At 46.7% G+C, this 20,310-nt stretch overlaps 1 protein-coding gene across 1 annotated transcript in view; it reads left to right on the top strand.

The window, feature by feature from the left end:
* The first annotated feature begins 1,077 nt into the window (after positions 1-1,077).
* Positions 1,078-20,310, top strand: part of Arhgef37 (Rho guanine nucleotide exchange factor 37) — a 43,716-nt gene continuing 24,483 nt past the window's right edge. The window contains 4 exon segments of the mRNA XM_052742271.1: positions 1,078-1,180; positions 13,540-13,736; positions 16,303-16,426; positions 19,336-19,483. Coding sequence (XP_052598231.1) covers positions 13,551-13,736; positions 16,303-16,426; positions 19,336-19,483 — 458 coding nt within the window. The 5' untranslated portion in view covers positions 1,078-1,180; positions 13,540-13,550.

The raw sequence follows: 20,310 nt of genomic DNA, 5'->3' as shown, positions 1-20,310 counted from the left end.
AAAAGGGACTCTCATTCAGTATGATATGAGATAAAATACCAGCATGTCCAAGAAGAAACTGCTGGTAGCTTTGCATGCACAGGGCCTTGGGGCAAGAGCCAGTGGTGTTCCACAGGGGGAACTCACAATTAAAGTCCCAGCTGGTAGGTTTTTGTTTGACTTGACACAAACTAAGGTCATCTGGGAAGAGGGAACTTCAACTGAGAAAATGCCTCCATCAGATTGGTCTGTAGGCAAGTCCGTGGGAGCATTTTCTTGATTAATGATTGCTGTCGGAGGGCCCAGCCCCGTGGGCGGTGACGTGCTTGAAACCCGGGGTTGTAGGAGAAAGCAGGCTGCGGAGAAAGCAAGTAAACAGCATTCCTCTACGGTCCCAGCTTCAGTTCCTGCCGCCGGCTTCCTGCCCTGCTTGAGTTCCTGCCTTGACTTCCTTTGAGGGCGGACCATGATCTTGACACTTCAGTCCTCTCCCCAAGTTGCTTTTGGTCCTGGTGTTAATCGCAGCAATAGCATGCAAACTAAGACACGGCCCTCAAGCTCCGTGATTTGGGTCGCAGCACAGAGACCCCTTCCCAAGGAGGAGGGCCCACGAGCGGGCTCGTCCTCCCAGTGCGTGCGTGCGTGTGTGTGTGTGTGTGTGTGTGTGTGTGTGTGTGTGTGTGTGTGTGTGCGTGTGTGTGTGCCTGTGAGCGGTCGGGCAGGTGAGTGGGCAGGTACGCCGCTGCCCCGCCCTCAACCGGCAGAGGCGAGGCCGGGGCACGCCCTCGGCCGCTGGGTGACTCAGGGAACGCGCGCGGCAAACAACCTGGCCTCAGAGTGGCAACTGACAAAGGCGGGGGCGCGCCCTGCGCGTGCACAGCAGGCAGCCGAGCCTCCCCGGGCCCCGCCGCCGGAGCCCGGCGGGCGCGAGGGACACCGGAGGGCAACCGGCGCGTGCGCGGTGAGTCCAGCCGGGCGACGGGATGCCGCCAGGAGGGCTGCGGGGGGCGGTGGGGGACGGGGGTGGGGGGGAGAAACAGCTGCTGGACAGATGAGGAGCGCGAGGTGGGGGGCAGAGAGGCGGGGTGCGGCCCGATACCAGACCCCAAGGTGCTGGGTCTCCAGTCTCTTAGGAGCTCAAGCCACCCGATCCAGGTGGCCTCACCGCGCCCCTTTCTGGGTGGGAAACAGGTCCAGGAAGGTAAGCTGGGCCAGAGCAAATGATTACTGTTTTGCATTTTTTTTTTTTTTTAAATCTCGTTGCCTGTGTTGGATATGAGGCGGCTTTTCATAAGAAGCCATTCATTAAAACAAAGGAAAGATTCAAAACGACGGTAAGGAATCCAGGCTAAAAACTATACTTTTGAGTAGACCGGCAAGGCCAGGGAAGAAAGGATCAGAAATCCGAGATGGATGGATTGAATTGGCCCGATAGAAAAGTGGTGTCAGAACTGGGTCCAGGAGGCGGAATTGTGGGTCCAGGAGGCAGAATTGTGGGTCCAGGAGGCAGAATTGTGGGTCCAGGAGGCAGAATTGTGGCTCCTGCGTGCTGGCCAGTTGGAGGTGGAGAAGCCCACCCCAGGCGCAGGTGCTGGTTCTTGGCCCTCTGGAGGTCAGTGGTCCGGAGGAACAGCTGTCCACTGAACATTCAGACAGAACTTCTGAGAACAGCTCGTTCCATTGCAGAGAGGGAGAGCCGGTGGCGGAGTCGGCAGCATCCTGACCTCCTATGTGAACTGGGAAAGCCTAGTTCGCCCTTTTCCAGGCCCAGGGCCTTGCCTTCCAGGCTGTTTTGAGTGGAAAGCCTGGTCACCGGGCACGCAGTACATGCTCCACAGAAGGGCTGATGCTGATAATGCTGTCAAACAGCGACTGTGCCAGTTGGGAACGACCTGGAAGGAACTGGGCTTTATCCAAAGTAAAATAACACGAAAACTTTAAAAAAGTGTGTACGTGGGTGGAGCTGGGGAGGTCGCGCGACTCGTAAAGCCTTGCAAGCGTTGAGAGCTTGAAATCGTATCCCCAACATCCACTACATCCACTTAAAAGCTCGGCCCTTCTCGGGGAGTCTGTGACTCCAGCCCAAGGGGTGGGGCAGGCAGAGATAAAGGGCTCCCTGAGCCTTGCTGGCTAACCACCCTAGCCAAACAGGCGAACTTCAGGTTCAGTGGGAGATTGCCATAAAATAGGGTGGAGAGAGACAGAGGAAGACATCGGTCCAGGACCTCTGGCCCCCACTCACATGTACCACCCCAAAGACAAAAATGTACCCATGAAAGTTATAATAAAATCAACGATATCGTGACTAGCAAAACACAGCTCATACCCTGGTGAGAGTACATCAAATAAGGGTACAGTGAAGAACTCCATTCACTATTTTTAAGTACTTCTATTTATTTTAATTATGTGTATGTGTGTGCCTGTGCGCGGGTATGTGCATGTCAGTGCAGGTACTCTCTGAGGTCAGATGCCTTTTATCTCCTTGGAGCTCGAGTTACAGGTGGTCATGAGCTGTATGCCATTGGCCAGAGCAATTGAACTCAGGTCCTCTGGAAGAGCAGCAAGCATTATTAACCGCTGAGCCCCCTCTCCAGCCCCTCAGTTCACTCTATGACCCAAAGTCAAAAGTGAAAATGGAAACTACCAGATATTCTGACAAGGATGGCTCCTAGGCATCCCTTGCCTCTTTCCAATGGAGCCGGAACCTTATGGCGTGTTTTTAAATGAGGAAAGGAGGACATGAACTGGGACCTGGCAGCACCATTCTTGTTCAGACACACAGGCTCATTGAATTTCTTCCAGGGCACAGGATTCACCAACAGCTGGCTCGCATCTCCCTTGGCTCAGCGGATTACCGTGGTAAACAGTGCCTCGGTTGATTCTGCTCCAGCTCAAATCAATGGCTTTTTATTTAACGACGGAGGAGGGGGTGTGTCCGAGTGCTGTCACCAAAGCAGCATGGCATTTATCAAGCTTGACACTCCACAGCCTCGTGCTTGTTTATTGACGGGCTGAAGAACTTTAAATCTGTGGATCTGGAATTATGAAGACACAGCCTGGTCAGATCCACAGATCTATAAAAAGACCTGCTCTTAAAAAAAAAAAAAATACTGTATGGTCTCCTTTCTCTGCCTTCCAGCCTTCCAAGGAGAGCCAGGGAAGGGCAAATAGCTGTTGTTGTTTAACTTGGGTTAAGACCCATACCACCTGTCTGCCCTGTATTTACAAAGAGGAGAAAGTGTGTGTGTGTGTGTGTGTGTGTGTGTGTGTGTGTGTGTGTGTGTGTGATGTCTTTGCTCTTTCCCACCTCTGTATCACTGTTTCCTTAACTCACGGGGGTCCTTTTTCTTTGACATGGTTATTTTGGTAACTTATGCTACGATTTTGTTTTATAGTTGTTTCTTTCCTTTTATTTTATTATGTTGTGTATATGGATGTTTTGCCTGCCTGTATGCAGTGTCCCCAGAAGCCAGAGGACGACACCAGGTCCCCTGGAACTGGCTTTAAAGCTAGTTTTGAACTGTCGTATGGGTGCTGGAGATTGAATGCAGGTCCTCTGGAAGAGCAGCCAGTGCTCTTAACAGCTGAGCTATTTATTGCTCTATCCCCCCACCCCCACAGTGGTTTCTAACATTTTGAATTTTCTTTAGAGGACAATCTATAGCAAATATGCTTCGTGTTTCAGCAAAAGTCTCCTCCTTACTTGATAACTTGGTGTGTGCCCCACCATCCCTCCCCAAGACCCACTTACTCCATTCCCAGTAGAACAGAATTTCTCAAGAAATGATTTATAGAACACATACATCAAAAGCTCCTAGACAAATGCTAAGATGCTTCAGCCTAGCCCACTGAATCCAAACCTGCTAGGGGGAGTTCTGTGCCTCATATGAATGTGTTTCTGATGATGCTCGTACCCTGTGGTTACCTGTGTGCTGTGGGGTGGTGGGTAGTGTGGAGGACTGCACCCTCTTCTTTACATCCCTCCTCTGTGTGGTGTACTTACTTCTGTCATGAACAAGCGCCTCTTTCATAATTTAAATATTAAGGATTTAAATCTCACACATTGAAATTATATTTAAGTTTTCAACTCTATTTTATAATTTTATTATACATTTATTTAATTAATGAAATGACTATATAATTTAAATTTAAAGATGTTGTTCGAGAAAATAGATGAGTAGCAGTTAAGTGCTTGAGAGGGTACTCACGGTTCTCAACCCCAGAGCAAGGAAAAAGATGGACTGTGTCAATGGTTACCAGGAAGCAGAGCAGAGGAGGAACTCACTGCCGGCGGGAATGTCAAACCAGAAGACTTTACAAAGAGCTTAACATTTCCGTGTACGTTAAGGAACCCTACCATGTGACCCAAACATTCCACTACTAAGTCCAGCTCTGTGGTAAGAGAGGAACAAGTTAGGTAACAGGGAACAACAGGTTGTTTATCCAGTATGTTGATAATCATGTTATACAAACATACCCATAACACATGTATATCTATAGCAACATATGTACATCCATAGCAGAATATTATGCAGTTGTAAAGAGTGGTGAGGTATTACTACATGCTCCTGCATGGTCAGATCTCAAAGTAATTTTTCTGAGAGAAAGTGACAGTCATAGAGAGTACATAACATCTAGTTCCCTCTTGTATAAAATTCAAGGGGAATTGCTATTCCTTTTCTGACCTCAAATTTTCTGGTGTCTTCCAAGAAGAACCAAAGACTTGTATAAGGTCATATTACTCTAACTCTGCTTGCAACATGTCATTGACAACTTCATCATGGTTCTTTGTGTTCATCTCTATCACTTACTCAGTTTATTAACAGCATACATATCCTGTGCTAACTCTAGAGCAGACAATAAGTGACATGCTAATGAAAAAAATAAGACACGATCCTCTGCCCTGGAGAAGTTTATATTTTGTTTTATGAACCACTGCATAATAAAACAAATAAATGTATTTGTTATTGAGGACAGGATTGACTACTTGGAAAGGGCATTGGAGTCAAGGAAAACTGGTCTAGATTTTTGACTTTTAATATTTATTAGTGTGTGTGTGTGTGTGTGTGTGTGTGTGTGTGTGTGTGTATGCAGGTGTGTGTGCATGCATGTGCACACACTTGCACGAAAATGCCATGGCATGTATGTGGAGGTCAGGTTATTACTTTTGGGAGGCAGAGTCTCTTGTTTCTGCCTGGAAACTCCCAGGACAGTTTCTCCATGTTGGCTGTCCTGGGAGCTTCCAGGTGATTCTCCTGTCTCCACCTTGCATCATGGAAGTGCTGGGATTACAGACTACATGGGTTTCGGGGATTGAACTCAGATCACCAAGCTTGTGAGGTGGACTATGTTCCCAATCCCTCCTCATCTGTCTTTTAGGTAGAGGAATAAGGTGACCAATATCATGGTTTTCTGTTCTGTGGGGTGTGTGTGTGTGTGTGTGTGTGTGTGTGTGTGTGTTGGGCATCAAACTCAGGGCCCTGCACAGGCTAGGCAAAAATTTCCCCTTGAGCATACAGCCCGACTCTAATTCTCCACTTATGATTTTATTGAAGATGTATCTACTTTTACATTTTATTTATTTTTATATGTATGAGTGTTTTGCCTGTTTGTATGCCTATACACCATGTGTGTGCCTAGTCCTGAGAAGGCAAGAAGGGGGTATTTATCCCCTGGGATTAGAGTTACAGACAGTTGTGAGCTGCCCTGTGGGTGCTGGGAATTGAACCCAAGTGCTCTGGGAGAACAGTCAGTGCTCTTAACAACTCATCCATCTCTCCAGCCTCTATTAAAGATATTTCTCAAAAATGAGTCCTAGCTGTCACGTTTTAAAGACCATGGCTGCCATGAATTCAGTTAGGAGTCTGTCATACTTCCTCCAGGAGGAAGGTGGAATTTGAACTCAGATGGTCCCTGAGATAGGAAACATTGGAGGAATTAGTGGATATTGGTAAATAGGACAGAACTAAGAAGTTTTTACCAGTTCTTTTCTTTAAGAACTAAAAAAAATAAATAAATAAAAATCTATTTCACCATTTCATATGTGCCTACAGTGTATCTTGATCATGCATACACCTCACTCTCCCTTCCACTCTCTCTAGAACCCAAACCCCTTTCCTGCTTATGTCTCCCTGGGTTGGTTTGTTTGTTTGGTTTTGGTTTTTCAAGACAGGGTTTCTTCATGTTGTTTTGATGCCTGTCCTGGATCTCACTCTGTAGACCAAGCTGGCCTCAAACTCACAGAGATCTGCCTGGCTCTGCCTCCCAAGTGCTGGGATTAAAGGCGTGCGCAGCTACCGCCGCCGCCGCCGCCGCCGCCGCCGCCGCCGCCGCCACCCAGCTATCCCCCTGTTTTTTAATACTCCTTGGAGTTTAGTTAGTTGCACCTGCATGTGCATGGGTATGGACCATCCGGTTGGAGCATGTGCAACCTGCCAGTAGTCACACCCCTGGGGAAAAAAAAGGCAACAACTGCCAATAATTCTTCTAAGGGTGGGGCCTCATGATCCCCTCCCCGACCCTGGATGGAATGTTGACTGTCTTGATCTTGTGCGGGTGGCCTACAGCTGCTGTGAGTTTGTGAATGCCTATCATTCAGGCACGTCCTGTCCAGAGCAGACTTTCCACAGCGCTCCTCCCCCTCCTCCAGCTCTTACTCTCTTTTGCTGTGGTCCCTGAGCCTTCCTGCAGAGGAGACAAAGCAGAGTGTGATATGGATGACGCATTTAGGACTCAACAGTCCCTTATCCTCAGCGATCAGTGATGAGTCTCTGCGTTCACTTTGGCCCACTGTAGAAAGAAGCTTCTCTTGCTGAGGTTGAGAACAGCACTAATGTATGGGTATACACGTAAATATTTAGAAGGCAGTTTGACAACATGTTTATTTAATAAAGCAAAGGTAGTAGGTTCCCCACTAGAGCTTATGACCTTCGTAGCCATGGGCTTTTGAGCGGATTACAGTGCCAGGCCTTAGTTCCTATGGGGCGGGCCTCACAGGCAATCAGAAATCAATTGGTTGCTCACTAACTATCACACCACTGTTGTACCAGGGGGCACATCTTGCTTGGCAACTTTTGTCATTTTATTTTAGTGCACATGACTGCCTTTCAATGCATTTTTCCCCAGCTTCCACAACCACATTTTTTTTTCTTGTTTTTAAGGATGTCCTGAGAGAATCACAAGACCTGGCTGGGCCAGATTGCTGGACTACATAGGCTACAGCATTCCTTTGATCTACTGATGCGGCTGACTATCAGGAAGGGAATGAGTATAGTCTGGCATGACCTGTTTTTTTTTTTTTTTTCTTAACCCTTTTATTAGTCCGTGCTGACTCCCAGTGACCTGCTTCCTTCCAAGGGCTAAAAAACCATTCGTTTTAATCAAGTGGCAGAAATCCAGTTCAGAGTGCCTTAAGCCAAGGTGGAGGTAGTAAAGAAAAATGTGTTAGCTCTTGTGACAATAAAACCCAAAAAAAGAATCAGTCTCCATTATAACTGGATTGAGTTACATCCCCAGCACTCAGTCTCTCTCAATCTCTCAGTTCGATTTTTGAGGCAATAGCTGCAATTTCAGGTTATAGCTCATAGTTCTTATTACCAGTGATGATGATGGTGATGATGATGATTATCATTTTAGTCATGAGTAGCAGTTCTGACTCTATTTACCTGAATTCAAATGGTTACAACTAAATCAATCAGCAAATATCCTTATATAACTTTTCATCTGCCTGGCCAATGATAATAACTAGTTTTCTAGTCTAACCAAAAATAGTAGCAAAAAAACAAAAAAAACCCCAAAAAACAAAACTTCCCCCAAAAAAAACCAGACAAGAGCTTATCATGTTCCAGGTACTCTACTAGACATTCTCTAATGAAATCTTCTGAGAACCCAATAAGGATGGTTAGATAAGCTTGCTGGGAAAGCCAGCAAATGGATCACAGAATCAAAATTTCAAATCTGCAGCTGGGCGTGGTGGAGCAGCACCTGTAATCCTGGGAGCACTTGGGAGGGGGAGATGGAAGGAAGGGTCAAGAAGTCCAGGCCAAGAGTGGACTGTGGGAGCTCAAGTCAGCCTGGGCTACATGAGACCCTGACTCAAAAAGCCTTAAAAAATTTTTTTTTTGAAATTAGGTTTTCTTGGCTCCAAGCCTGGGCTCCGAGCCTTCACGGTCTGTCTCACGCGATCATTTTTAGGACCAAGAAGACAGAGCAGGAACCGTCAAGTCATGTGCCTGTTTGGGAGTATAAATATTTTTCTCTTTTATTGAAAATAGATTTTTTTTTCTCTCATATGATGTATCTTGATTACGATTTCCCCTCCCTCTGTTCCTCCCAGTTCCTCTCCACCTCCCCTCCCATCCGGATCCACCCCCTTCCTGTCTCTCTTTAGAATACAAACAAGCTTCTAAGGGATAATAATAAAATACACTGCAATAAAGTAAAACATAATAAGAAAAAAGAAAAATCACTAATACATTGGAATAGGACCAGACAAACAAACGATAGGAAAAGAGCTCATTCACACACTCAGGAATCCCACAAAAACACTAAACTGCAAGCCATAATGTATACACAAAGGACCTGTAGAGTAAGAAGAGAGAAAAGTATATAAATAAAAATTAAAATTAAAAATAAGATAAATTAAAAAAAAAAGAAAGAAAAAGGAGAAGCCCTGACATGACATTATGAAACAAGGAACCTCCAAAGATGCCTTCACGTCTGTTTTCTGTTGGCCTCTGCTGCCGGGCACAGAGCATGAATCTTAAGAACAGTTTTAGTTGTGGGACTTGAGAGATGGCTCAGCAGGTAAGGGCACTGGCTTCACCTTTACCAAGCCCAATGGCCTCAATTTGACCCCCAGAACCCTCTCAAGAAGTTGGAACGGCACTCACTGGGAATGCCGGCACTTCTGTGGTGGGTGGCAGGCGGAGACGGGAGACTCTTTGGAAACTCAAGGGTCTGGTAGCCTGGTGGACAAGGCCTAGTATCCAACAACAGAGACCCTGCCTCAGACGAGGTGGAAGGCAAGGACCGACAGCCGAGGCTGTCCTTTGACCTCTCTACCTGCGTGTGCCTGTGTACAGACACACACACACACACACACACACACACACACACACACACACACACAGGAATACACTTGGTAGTCATAACAGGGGTAATCGTGTCATTTTTTCAGTCTCAGACCCTCCTGAGTTTGAGAGCTGGAAGCTTGTAGTATAGGATGTGACTTCTGACAACTACAGGGATCTCATCAACCATGCCCTTTAGCCAGGGTCCCCACCTGGCCACTGTTGACTGTCTGTAGGTGTTCACACCCTTTATTCCTCAGTAGGGTCTTTGACTATCATGGCTCCTAACCTTCACCCTGGACAGTCTCACGTGAACCATCCCGTACTCTCAGACTGCAGGTCTCACGCTTTTTCTTTTTTTCTTGGAAACTGAACTCGGGTCATCGGGCTTGGTGGCAAGTACCTTTACCCACTGAGCCATCTTGCCCTCCATCCCTCTGCTTATCTAATGGCTATGTCTCATTTGAACGCTCTGAAACGCTCAAGTCAGGAAATGAGCATTAGTACAATACTGTATATGAAGCCAGGCGGTGGCGACACACACCTTTAATCCCAGTACTCAGGGGGCAGAGGCAGGTGGCTGTCCGTGAGTCTGAGGCCAGTCTGGTCTACAGAGCTAGTTCCAGGTTAGCCAGGGCTACACCCAGAGAAACCTTGTCTTGAAAAACCAAAAAAAAAAAAAAAAAAGTATGATTATTCCACACCACTTTATCAATTGATTTTTACTTTGTTTGCATTGGTGTTTTGCCTACATGCATGTCTGTGTGAGGATGTCAGATTGCCTGGAACTGGAGTTACGGACAGTTGTGAGCTGCCATGTGGGTACTGGGAATTGAACCCAGGTACTCTGTAAGAACGGCCAGTGCTCTTAACCGCTGCGCCACCTCTCCAGCCCCTGCACACCGTTTTATCGCGCGATGGATTGCATTACCTCCACCTCAACTTGGATAGACTCTTCCCCCGCTGCATAACGCTCCTTCATGTTTGTAGTAGCCCCATTCACTTGCCTTCTAGCCCTGTCCCTAGCCAGGCAGCCACGAATCTGTCCTCTTTCTCTGTCATTCCCTGTGTCATTAGGTGGAATTACCGAGTACAGTGGCCTGCTAGGTTGTTTTTTAACAGTGCCATTTTCTTGAGAGCCGTCCAAGCCAATGCCATGCATCAGTAGTTCATTGGTGTTCATTTCTGGTCGTTCTGAGGTACTGATGTACCAGTTTGCTCAGTCATTCAGCTGTTACAGGGCATATTTATTGTCTTCAGTCACTGATATTGCAAATAAAGCTCATGAGTATTTACATGCAGATTTTTTGTATGGACCTACATTTATTTTCTCAGGGTTAGGTACCTGGGTGGGGGGGAGGTGATAAGTAGATGTCTCATTTTAAAAGAAACTTAGAAGTTATTTTCCAGAGGAGGAGTTGGAGCCATGAGGAAAAGGCAGATGAAGGGTTCTTGTGGTGGAATGTTCTAGATCTTGGCTCTGTCAACGTCAGCAGACTAGACCAGTAGCTGTGCTGTATGCAGTTTTGCAACTGACCGTGTGAGACATTTTGTATAAAGGGCCCATGTAACTCCTCGACGTGTATCTTTTTATCATTTATTGCATGCATGTGGAAGTCAGAGGACATCTTGTAAGAACCGGTTCCCTTCTTTCACGATATGTGACCTGGGAACAGAACTTCCATCTTCAGATGTGGCAACCAGGGCCATTACCCACTGAGACACCTCACTGGTCCTCTGTTTCTTGTCACTCCGTGTGAATTTGAGCTATAGATCCAGCTCATAAGTTGTTTTTTTTTTAATTGTTAATTTACAGAAAAATTGAAAATTTTTCATTTTTTTCCCGTTCAGTTTCAGTTTGCATCAAGGTTATAAAAATGTAACTTGGGCTGAGAAGTAGGCTCACGGGGTAAAAAGTATTTCACATCCCTCGGAAGGTTTGCTATTTGAGTCTTCTGAAGTAAGTTGCCAATGGATCAACAGGAGGAGATCTCCGCAGGTGTATTTGGTCATAGTTTTAACCTGACATGGAGGCCCCAGACTGGGAAGCTATCTGACTTTAATACCCATGTCAAGATGTGACTGGAAAGAACAAGACAGGAACCATTGAGAATACACCGAAGGGGAACCCCGGGAGGCCTGTTCAGTCACAAGCTCTATGTGCGCAATATTTCTCCCTCCAGCAATGGGACAAGATTCTTTAGTCTTTTCTGCACAAAAATTGCTATAACATTTTTTGTGCCCCCCAATTAAATACCAAATTCAATACTAATGCAATAAACCTGTTCTCAAGATATTTTCGAACCTTCCGAACGTCTCTAGCCCTGACTGGATGGACCCGGCGGTCAACTCTAGTAGCCCCGCCCCCGTGAGGATTCCTTTGGCTCCTCTCCAGTATGTCAATCAATATTCTCCAGCTTTCTCTTTCTTGATTTCTTTCTTTGGTGGGTGAATTCTCCCCCTGGACTCCTCACTCATCATTTCACGGAAGGAACTTGTTTCCTGCGAAGTTCCCGGTTGGCTGAGATGGGCCTCCATCATTTCCTTGTCCCCCTCCACTGGGGGACACAAGGGCACCAGCTCACTCACCCCTGCTCTGATTTCGTTCCCTGGAGATTTCTCCCATGCTTTTGTAAGCCCTGCCCTGCAGTTAAAGTTACATCTGTTTTTGGCATCTCTAAGTGTTTGGTCGTAGAAAGGTTTTTCAGGTCATCTTGTTCATTATGATTGCCCCATTTAAATAGTTTTAAAATCTACAGGCAATGAATAGGGAGGAATTTCAGAGACTCAAAGGGTGAGGATCAGGAATGTGCTTAGAAAGGGCGGTGGCTTGGGGCGGGGCACAGCAGGTGTAGAAGCACAGGGGTGTAGAGACAATCACTGCCTTCTTTCTGGCTGGAGGAGAGAGTGAGGCTGAGCAGGAGGGAGCCATGAATGCTGTGGGCATCAGGGAATGAATGCCACGAACACAGCTTGCTGCAGGGACTTTAACCCGGAATCACATCCTGGATAGTGAAGAGAGGTCTCCGTTCAGAAAATGGTCCTGGAACCTTTGAAAACCACCTGGCAAAGCTGGGCATGGTGTCTTACGCCTTTAATCCCAGCTCTCAGGAGGCAGAGGCAAGTGGATCTCTGAGTTCGAGATCAGCCCAGTCTTCATAATGTGTTCGAGGACAGTCAGAACAACGTAGAGAGACCCTGTCTTGAAAAACCAAAAAAAAGAAAAAGAAAGAAAATCACCCAGCCATGGGCTCTATGTTGTGACTGAGAATGGGAGCCAGGAACCATGGAGAACAAAGGGAAGAGGACTTAGCTGATCCAAAAGAAATCTAGGTCAACAGCTACGCCACTCCTGGGCATTCACCAACAATACTCCGAGTCAGTACCTCCCAGAGATCCATGCACACCAGTGTTTACTGCAGCACTTTTCGTGGTAGCTAAGTTATGGAAACAAGCTACATGTCCACCAACTGAGGACTGGCATGGCTTAGATACGGTAGGGTTTCTTCTTAGCCCTAAGGAAGAATGGAGTTGTGATGTCCGTAGAACGAATGCACCTGGGGCTGTCACGTTAAGTGGGTCTCAGAAAGAAAGGTATCACGGGCATTCGCTCACTCTTGGGTCTTAGGTTTCATATAGGTACAAAGAGAAAAACACGATAGGGAAGGGTTGCTTGTTACTGTTTAAAATGATAAGCGGCACTGGTTACCGTGCGGAAAGGTCATGAGCCACGACAAAACCCAGTATCAGAGCTTTATTAGGAGGAGGGAGGAGGGGTGAACCAGGCCTGGGGAAGAAGCAGGTGCAGAGAGTGGAGAGAGGGAAAGAGAGAGAGAGATAGTGGGGGCAGGAGGGAACAGAGAGAGAGGAGGAGGGGTCTGTGTCTGGCTCTTTAAGGACTCCCGTGCACATGCTCAGGTAGGCTTATGGAGCTACGCCATGCATGCCCTGATTGCTGATTACTGATTGCATAACCATGCCGTGCGCACGTAATCACCAGCACACACTGATGACGTAAGACACAAGATCCTTTGCTTAGCTCCTGAACTGGCATGTGCAGTCATGCAGCTGGAGTGGGGGCAGAATCCTAACAGTTACGAGGAGGAAATGTGATCAGAATACATGTATATATCTGCATGGGCATGGCCTTACGAACCCAGCATAATATATTTTTAAAATGAATAAATGATGCATAAATGATTCTGGGTCAAACTGGGGGGGGGGGAAATAAAAGAAATTTTAGGAAAGCACGCTGCCTGAGTCCTGGGAAATGAATTTCAAATGTCAGCAACAACCCAAGCTGTTTGTTTATCCTCTCTCGTATTGTCGAGACACTGCCCACAAATGCCAACAGTTCATTGACTCTGTTTGCAGCTGATGATGTTTCAGCCCACATGATGAGTAGTCTTCAAGTTAGGGGCAGCATTTCCCAGGAGAGGAAATGAGGAGACCTACCTTACACGTGAATGGTTTGGTTGGTTTTCCCTAGAACCTGTGAACATGGCTGACTCCGAAGCAGATGAGCCCTCCTCCAGGTCAGAGAGTCCTGAGCCGGAGGGCAGGAGCTCTGAGGACAGAACTCTGCTCCATCAGAGGCTGGCCATGAGAGAGCTCATTGACACAGAGTTCTCCTACTTGCACATGCTCCGACTCTGCGCCTCTGACATCAGGAGCCACCTACGGCAGGTACTGATGCAGACCCTACCACCTGTCTTTAAAGGAGCAGGTGTGGCTGCCTCTAAGGTCTCTCATTATTCCTGGGCGGGGTTGTTAGAAAGGACCTTTGGTGGGCGGGGGGAGCCTGACAAGCCTGGATATAAGCCCCAGGACTTTATTTATTGCCCATGCAACCTTCAGCAAGCCCTTGAATGACTTACATATGTCCAACTTATAGCCTATTGGCCAGTTGAGGCCAAGGATAGCTGTGAACACAGCCCAGCATAAAATGGTAAACTTACTTAAAATATTATGAAAATATCATTGTTGTATGCTTTGTAACTCGATTTTATAGTTTTTTTTTAAGATTTATTTTTATGTGTATGTGCTGCGGGCCACAGGAATATATCATAAGAACTCAGCTGGTTATGGCAAAGTCACTACCTGGAGGAATCAAGGAATTCCTTCAGAGGAAGCCAAATTCCAAGGAGCTTTTGGTGTTATTTGGCTTGTTATATATCAGCTGTCTTCTGTTATGAAAATCATGTGTGCCTTCATAGTTTTCCCAATTGACTTTTCCCTAAGAAGGGCTAACAGTGTGGACTGATCACTCTCTGGACATACACATTCCAGGTATTTGGAGAACAGCCTCAGGGAAGGCTTTCTCTGGAATCAGATATCTCCCTTAGCCACTTTCAAGGACTAGCAGTAATAACAGTCCACATGCAAGTCTCCTGATTTAAGGTAAATTCCATAAGGAGACACTGCCTAGGTCAGGTGGACATTAAGTAATAGCTTTACACAATTTAGCTCATACCCTCCCTTCTTATAGACCTCTAACTCCTTACCTAACCACTTCTAGGAGTATTTGGATAACCTGTGAGCTAACAGCTATGCTCAGCCAGAACCCCAATTCAAGTCTCCCTGTAATTATCATCATTGGCAGCATCCAGCCAGGTCCATCCCCGGTTGGAGAAAAGTACCTTATCAGAGATACTTCTGTACTCTCTAAGAACAGACTTAAGTGTCCAGGCTACCTGTTTGAGAAGACCTGGCAGATGTGCCAATTAAGCCTAACTTCCTCCTTTCCCAAATCTTACCTCTAGTTCCAGATCTCCCTTTAACTATCACCAGAAGCATCTAGCTGTACACAGGTTTCCCAGCGACTAAGCATACTTTCTCCCACCCTGAAGAAAAATGGCAGATAGCTTGGACAGATATGAGCCACAGGAAAAAAAAAGGCAGTTTTATTTTCTCCCATTGACCTAGTAACTTATAGATTCTTAACATTTTCTACCAATCACGTTTAAGGTTATAGTTGAGCACATAAGATTCCTCTTCTTAGATATTACCCGAATTTAGCCTTTAGTTAATTCATTTCCCCATTGGTCACTTCCCTTTGGGGTTGCAAATGATAATTAACGGTTATTGCCCCTCTATGTGATTCTTATCACCCCTCCATTTGACCCTGAAAGCCTGGCTTTGCACTGCCAAGGGATTACTGCTTGTAAGTGTATATATACCGGGTCTCTCAGGGCATGTGAAGAACAGAAGGACGGAGAATGGGGAGGAATAAGAAGGCTTTTGACAAGAGAGTACATGTGGATGAGATGGAAGATGAGGAAGAGTCAGATGGGGAAGTCCTAGCTGGGTAAGAACAAGCTGAAAAGGACCTAGATGACGCAGAATTAAGACGAGAAAATTAAGATAGAACTTAGAGGGAGCAATAGATAAATAGAGAGAGAAATCAGGCAAGAAAGGAGCTAGGCACGAGAACAGAACTGAAGCTGTGTAAATAGGATAATATGCCAGAGGAATTAAAGCAAGTGAACTATAGAGCTCGGTGTGCTGAGATTCTATTTCCCAAAAATAGTCCTCGCCGTTAGTAGTTCTCTCTCCTGAGCCCCTGGAATGTATAATATTAAGGCTGGTCCCTCTATTATTATACAAGATGTATGTGTGTTTACTATGTTTGTGTATTATTCCCTGTGTGTGCCTGGTGCCTGAGGAGGCCAGAGAAGACGTGGGATTCCCAGGAGCCAGAGTTACAGATGGTCATGAGCCGCCATGTTGGTGCTGGGAACCTGGGTCCTCTGCAAGAGCAGAAAATGCTGGATTAAATGAGCTATTGGATAGGCAAAAAAAAAAAAAAAAAAAAAAAAAAAAAAGAGTAGGAAGCAGGCCAGAAAACCTTCAAGTCCACCTCCAATAACCTACTTGCTCCAGCAAGGCTTACCTCCTAAAGATTCCATAGCCTTTCCAAATGATGCCTCCAGCTGGGGAAGAAGTGTTTAAAGACATGAGCCTCTGGGGAACATTTCACATTTAAATCACAACCCTAACAATGCGTTCTTCTGCACCCCCTGGAACCTCCACCCCTGGCACCATCAGCTTTCCTTCCATGCTGGACTTGATGTCTCTCCTTTTATTGTAGACTAATGAGGAGAACTGACTTACAAGATTCCCAGATCTTTCCAAACATTGCATTGGGCAGTCAGTCTTCCCAAGAGCAGTAGGACCCCAGATAGCGCGAGTGCTCAGGACTGTTCCCTAAAGCACCCCCAGTCTCTGCCCATAGCATTTTTGTTGCTTCCAGCTGCCACCAGGAGATCTGGATGTCCTGTTCTCAAACATTGATGACATCATCCAAGTGAGCAGCAGATTCCTTCAGGGGCTGCAGGAGACAGCCTGCAAGGAAGAGGAACAGGCGTACCTGATTGGTAAGCAAAAGGCCCGGCGATCCCTGCCTTGCTTTCCCTCAGCTTTGATCTTAGCTTGAGCTTACTGCAGAGCTGGCTGGAGCTCCAGGGAAAAGCAGCAAAGGGGGAACTGGGGCATGCCAGAGGCAGCAGGGCCCTCGTAGGGTGTCTGATCCTCTCAGCCTACTCAGCTCTCCCTCAAGATGAAGCTTTTAACACATGAACTTGGGAGGATGCGCTGAAACCACAGTGCCTCCCAGTTTAGTCTCAGTATGGTACTGATTTATTTCTTTGTATGTATGAATATTTTGCCTGCATGCATGTCTGTGCACCACTTGAGTGCCTGGTGCCTGCAGGGGCGTCGAGAATCTCCTAGAACTGGAGCTACAGATGGTTGTGAGCCCTCATGTGGGTACTGAGAATTGAACCCAGGTCTCTAGAAGAGTAGTAAGTACTCTTGACTGCTGAGCCATCTCTCTAGCCCCTAATTTTTCTTAATTAGTAGATTTTTTTTTTTTTTTTGGTTTTTCAAGACAGGGTTTCTCTGTGTAGCTTTGCGCCTTTCCTGGAACTCGCTTTGTAGACCAGGCTAGCCTCAAACTCACAGAGATCCGCCTGCCTCTGCCTCCCTCTGCCTCCCGAGTGCTGGGATTAAAGGCGTGCGCCACCACCGCCGCTGCCCGGCTTAATTAGTAGATTTTATTTTTTAGAGCACTGTTAGGCTTATAGAAAAAAACAGCCACAGTAACCAAGAATCAGAATTATCCTATCCCAAACCTTATTTTTTTTATAATTTATTTATTTTTATTTTATGTACATTCATATTTTGCCTGCATGTATGTCTGTGTGAAGGTGTTGGATCCCCTGGAACTGGAGTTACAGACAGCCGTGAGCTGTCATGTGGGTGCTGGGAGTTGAACCTGGGTCCTTGGAAGAGCAGCCATTGCTCTTAACCACTGAGCCAACTCTCTAGAGCCCCCCCCCCCTCACCCTGAACCTTATTTTTAACAAAGCCATCTTCTCTGTCTCTATAGTACCACCCCTATTCCTTTATTTTTCCCTTCCTATTCCTGCTGTTCCCTGTAAGTAACTGGTTTCATGTTTAAAGACACAGAACACTTTAGGATATTGCTCTGGGTCTGTTTCATCCCCAAGGTTCTACCTTTACTGTACTCACTCTTGAAGTTAAGCTGACGTGAGAGCCCAACTCAAACCACTCCCATGGCTTCCTGCCCCCATTGGTATACCAGCTGAGTGCCTGGCTGCACCCCACTTACTCTGATGCCCCATGCGACTTGGCCTTAGTGTCCCATTTGTTTCCTCCCTTTGTGCCTGGCCCACTCTGTTCCAGACACACCAGGGTCTGTGGCTGTCCTTGGGCCAGGATTACCTGACTCTGGGCCTTGCCATTCATTGCCATCCACAAGCTTGGGAGTTGCCCCTCCTCTGAGTTTCCTGGGGCAGATGGTCACATCATCTGTGGAAGCCTTCCTGGGATAGACACCCTCCTCTGCCAACGCCACCCAGTCTTTGGTGTTTATTTGCCTTTACTTTGACTCCTGTAATACAAATCATCCTTTGGTGTCTGTAAGGGATGGTCTTCCACGACACACACACACACACACACACACACACACACACACACACACACACACACATACACACACACACACACACACACACACACATATACACACACACACACACACACACACACACACACACCCCCCAGGTGCTCAAGTAAGTCCCTTGTATAAAATGGCATAGTATTAACATACCTCCTGAAGTTCTTCTGTATACTTGAAATCATCTCTAGACCACTTATGACATTTAGCACTATGTAAGTGACATACAGAAGGCTGTTATACTGTATTGTTCAGGGATTAATGATCGCAAAAAAAGTCCTCACATGTTCAATACAAACGCTCTTTTATTTATGTGTATATATGTGTCTGTGTGTGTCTATGCCACATGTGTTCAGGTACCCCCAGCGGCCAGAAGAGGGCATTCGATTCCCTGGAGCTGGAGTTACAGGTGGTTGTGAGCCACCCAGTATGGGTGCTGGGAACTAAGCTCAGGTCCTCTAAATGAATAGCAAGTGCTATAAATTACTAAACCATTTCTCGAGCCCTGCCAAGCAGAAAACACCAAAATCAGGTATTCTAGCACAATGTAATGCAAAGACACACTAATGTGATACATATGGAGTGACAGGAGGAAAATATCAGAAGTTGTCGTTTCTCAGAACTCAGCCCTTCTGTTTCACTCAGAGCAGAAAGTTTAGTACACCCAGTGAGGACACCGCAGTGTCTATCAGGTGGTGGTCTCTAATCCGCACCAAGGTGTGGCAGGCAGTGTTCACTGGAGTTGTGTGGCAAAGTTGTGTGTTCAAAGCCAAGGCTGCAGTGACGTTTCATGATGCCACACAGGTGGCTGTGTCCAGAAACACCCCAGATTCATTAGGGGTTGGCTTCAGAATTAGACTCGGCTTGTCCTGTGTTTGGAAACCTTTTACTCTCCCCAAACTCTTCTAGACCCCACTTTTAGGTCTGCAGCCAGCCCCCATCTGGGATCATGACCTACAGTTTAAGAACCTGGTCTCAGCCTGGTGGTGGTGGTGCACGCCTTTAATCCCAGCACTTGGGAGGCAGAGGCAGGTGGATCTCTGTGAGTTAGAGGCCAGCCTGGGCTACCAAGTGAGTTCCAGGACAGCCAAAGCTGTTAAATGGAGAAACCCTGTTTCGAAAAACAAAAACAAACAAAGAACCTGGACTGTTACTCACCCACTCAGCAACTTTATGAAACAGATGAAAAATAGAAACAGGAAGGCTAGGTAGCTTGTACACAGTGGCATGCGGGCAGCCTCCCCATTCCAAGCAGGAGACTTGCACAGGTGCCCTTGGTAACTCTTGCTGCTTGTTCGCCATCAGGTAACTTGTTCCTGGCATTCCAAGAGGAGTTTGAACAAGTCTACAAAGTCTACTGTGCCAACTACGACCAGGCCCTGCTGCTGGTCAAGGCGTACCGGGAGGAGCCGGAAGTGCAGAAGATGATCCAGAGCATCATTGAAGCAGCAGTGTGAGTAACATGTCCAGAGACAGCTCAAGTCTGGATCCTGCTCAGGTCTGCTCAGGCTGCTTCGGGGCTGTGTCAGCAGCCAGGCGTCTAGCCGTCAGGAGGGCTTTAGTGCCAAGCAGTGCTCACATGATCTCAAACAAGACGCCACATCTTTCTAATGCTCCTTCCCATTACATGTAGTTACAAATATATAATCTTATTTCCCTCTCTCTCTCTCTCTCTCTCTCTCTCTCTCTCTCTCTCTCTCTCTCTCTCTCTTCTTTGAGACAGGGTTTTCTTGTGTAGCCCTGGCTGTCCTGGAACTTGCTCTGTATACCAGGCTGGCCTCAAACTCAGAGATTCGCCTGCCTCTGCCTCCTGATTGCTGGGATTAAAGGCGTGTGCCACCACACCTGGCTAAACGTCTAAACGGAAGCCGGTTGGTTACTTCTCTCTCTTTCTTGGAGGTCCTTCCATTTAAACACCTGTCATTCATCATCATTTGACCCTCAGCATCCTCTTCCTCCAGGTGGTCATGCCAGTTGTTTGGCCCATGTCTGTGGGTAGACATTTGGTTTGTTGTCATTCTCTTAATATTATAAGCGGGTCTACCGCATTTTTTTTCAGGATCTGCAGTCATCTTACTCTGCTGCAAGGTACATTCTTCAGAAGTGGAATGGATAGATTAAAGGAGTTATGTATGGATAATTTTGATCATTGAAACCTCCCCTGAAAGGCATGTCCTTTTCTGTTCCTGTCAACAGCAGTTGCCTGTCTCCCCACAGCCTGTCCAGAGTGGTGTGCTCGCCCCCAAACCTCAGGATGCTTGCCCTGGGTTAGGTCAGGAT

Source organism: Peromyscus californicus, unplaced genomic scaffold (genome assembly GCF_007827085.1).
Source record: "Peromyscus californicus insignis strain IS unplaced genomic scaffold, ASM782708v3 Scaffold_17__1_contigs__length_78620276, whole genome shotgun sequence".
Taxonomy (NCBI): domain Eukaryota; kingdom Metazoa; phylum Chordata; class Mammalia; order Rodentia; family Cricetidae; genus Peromyscus; species Peromyscus californicus.
Note: the sequence above shows the minus strand (reverse complement) of the source record. Positions and strands in the feature narration are given on the sequence as shown.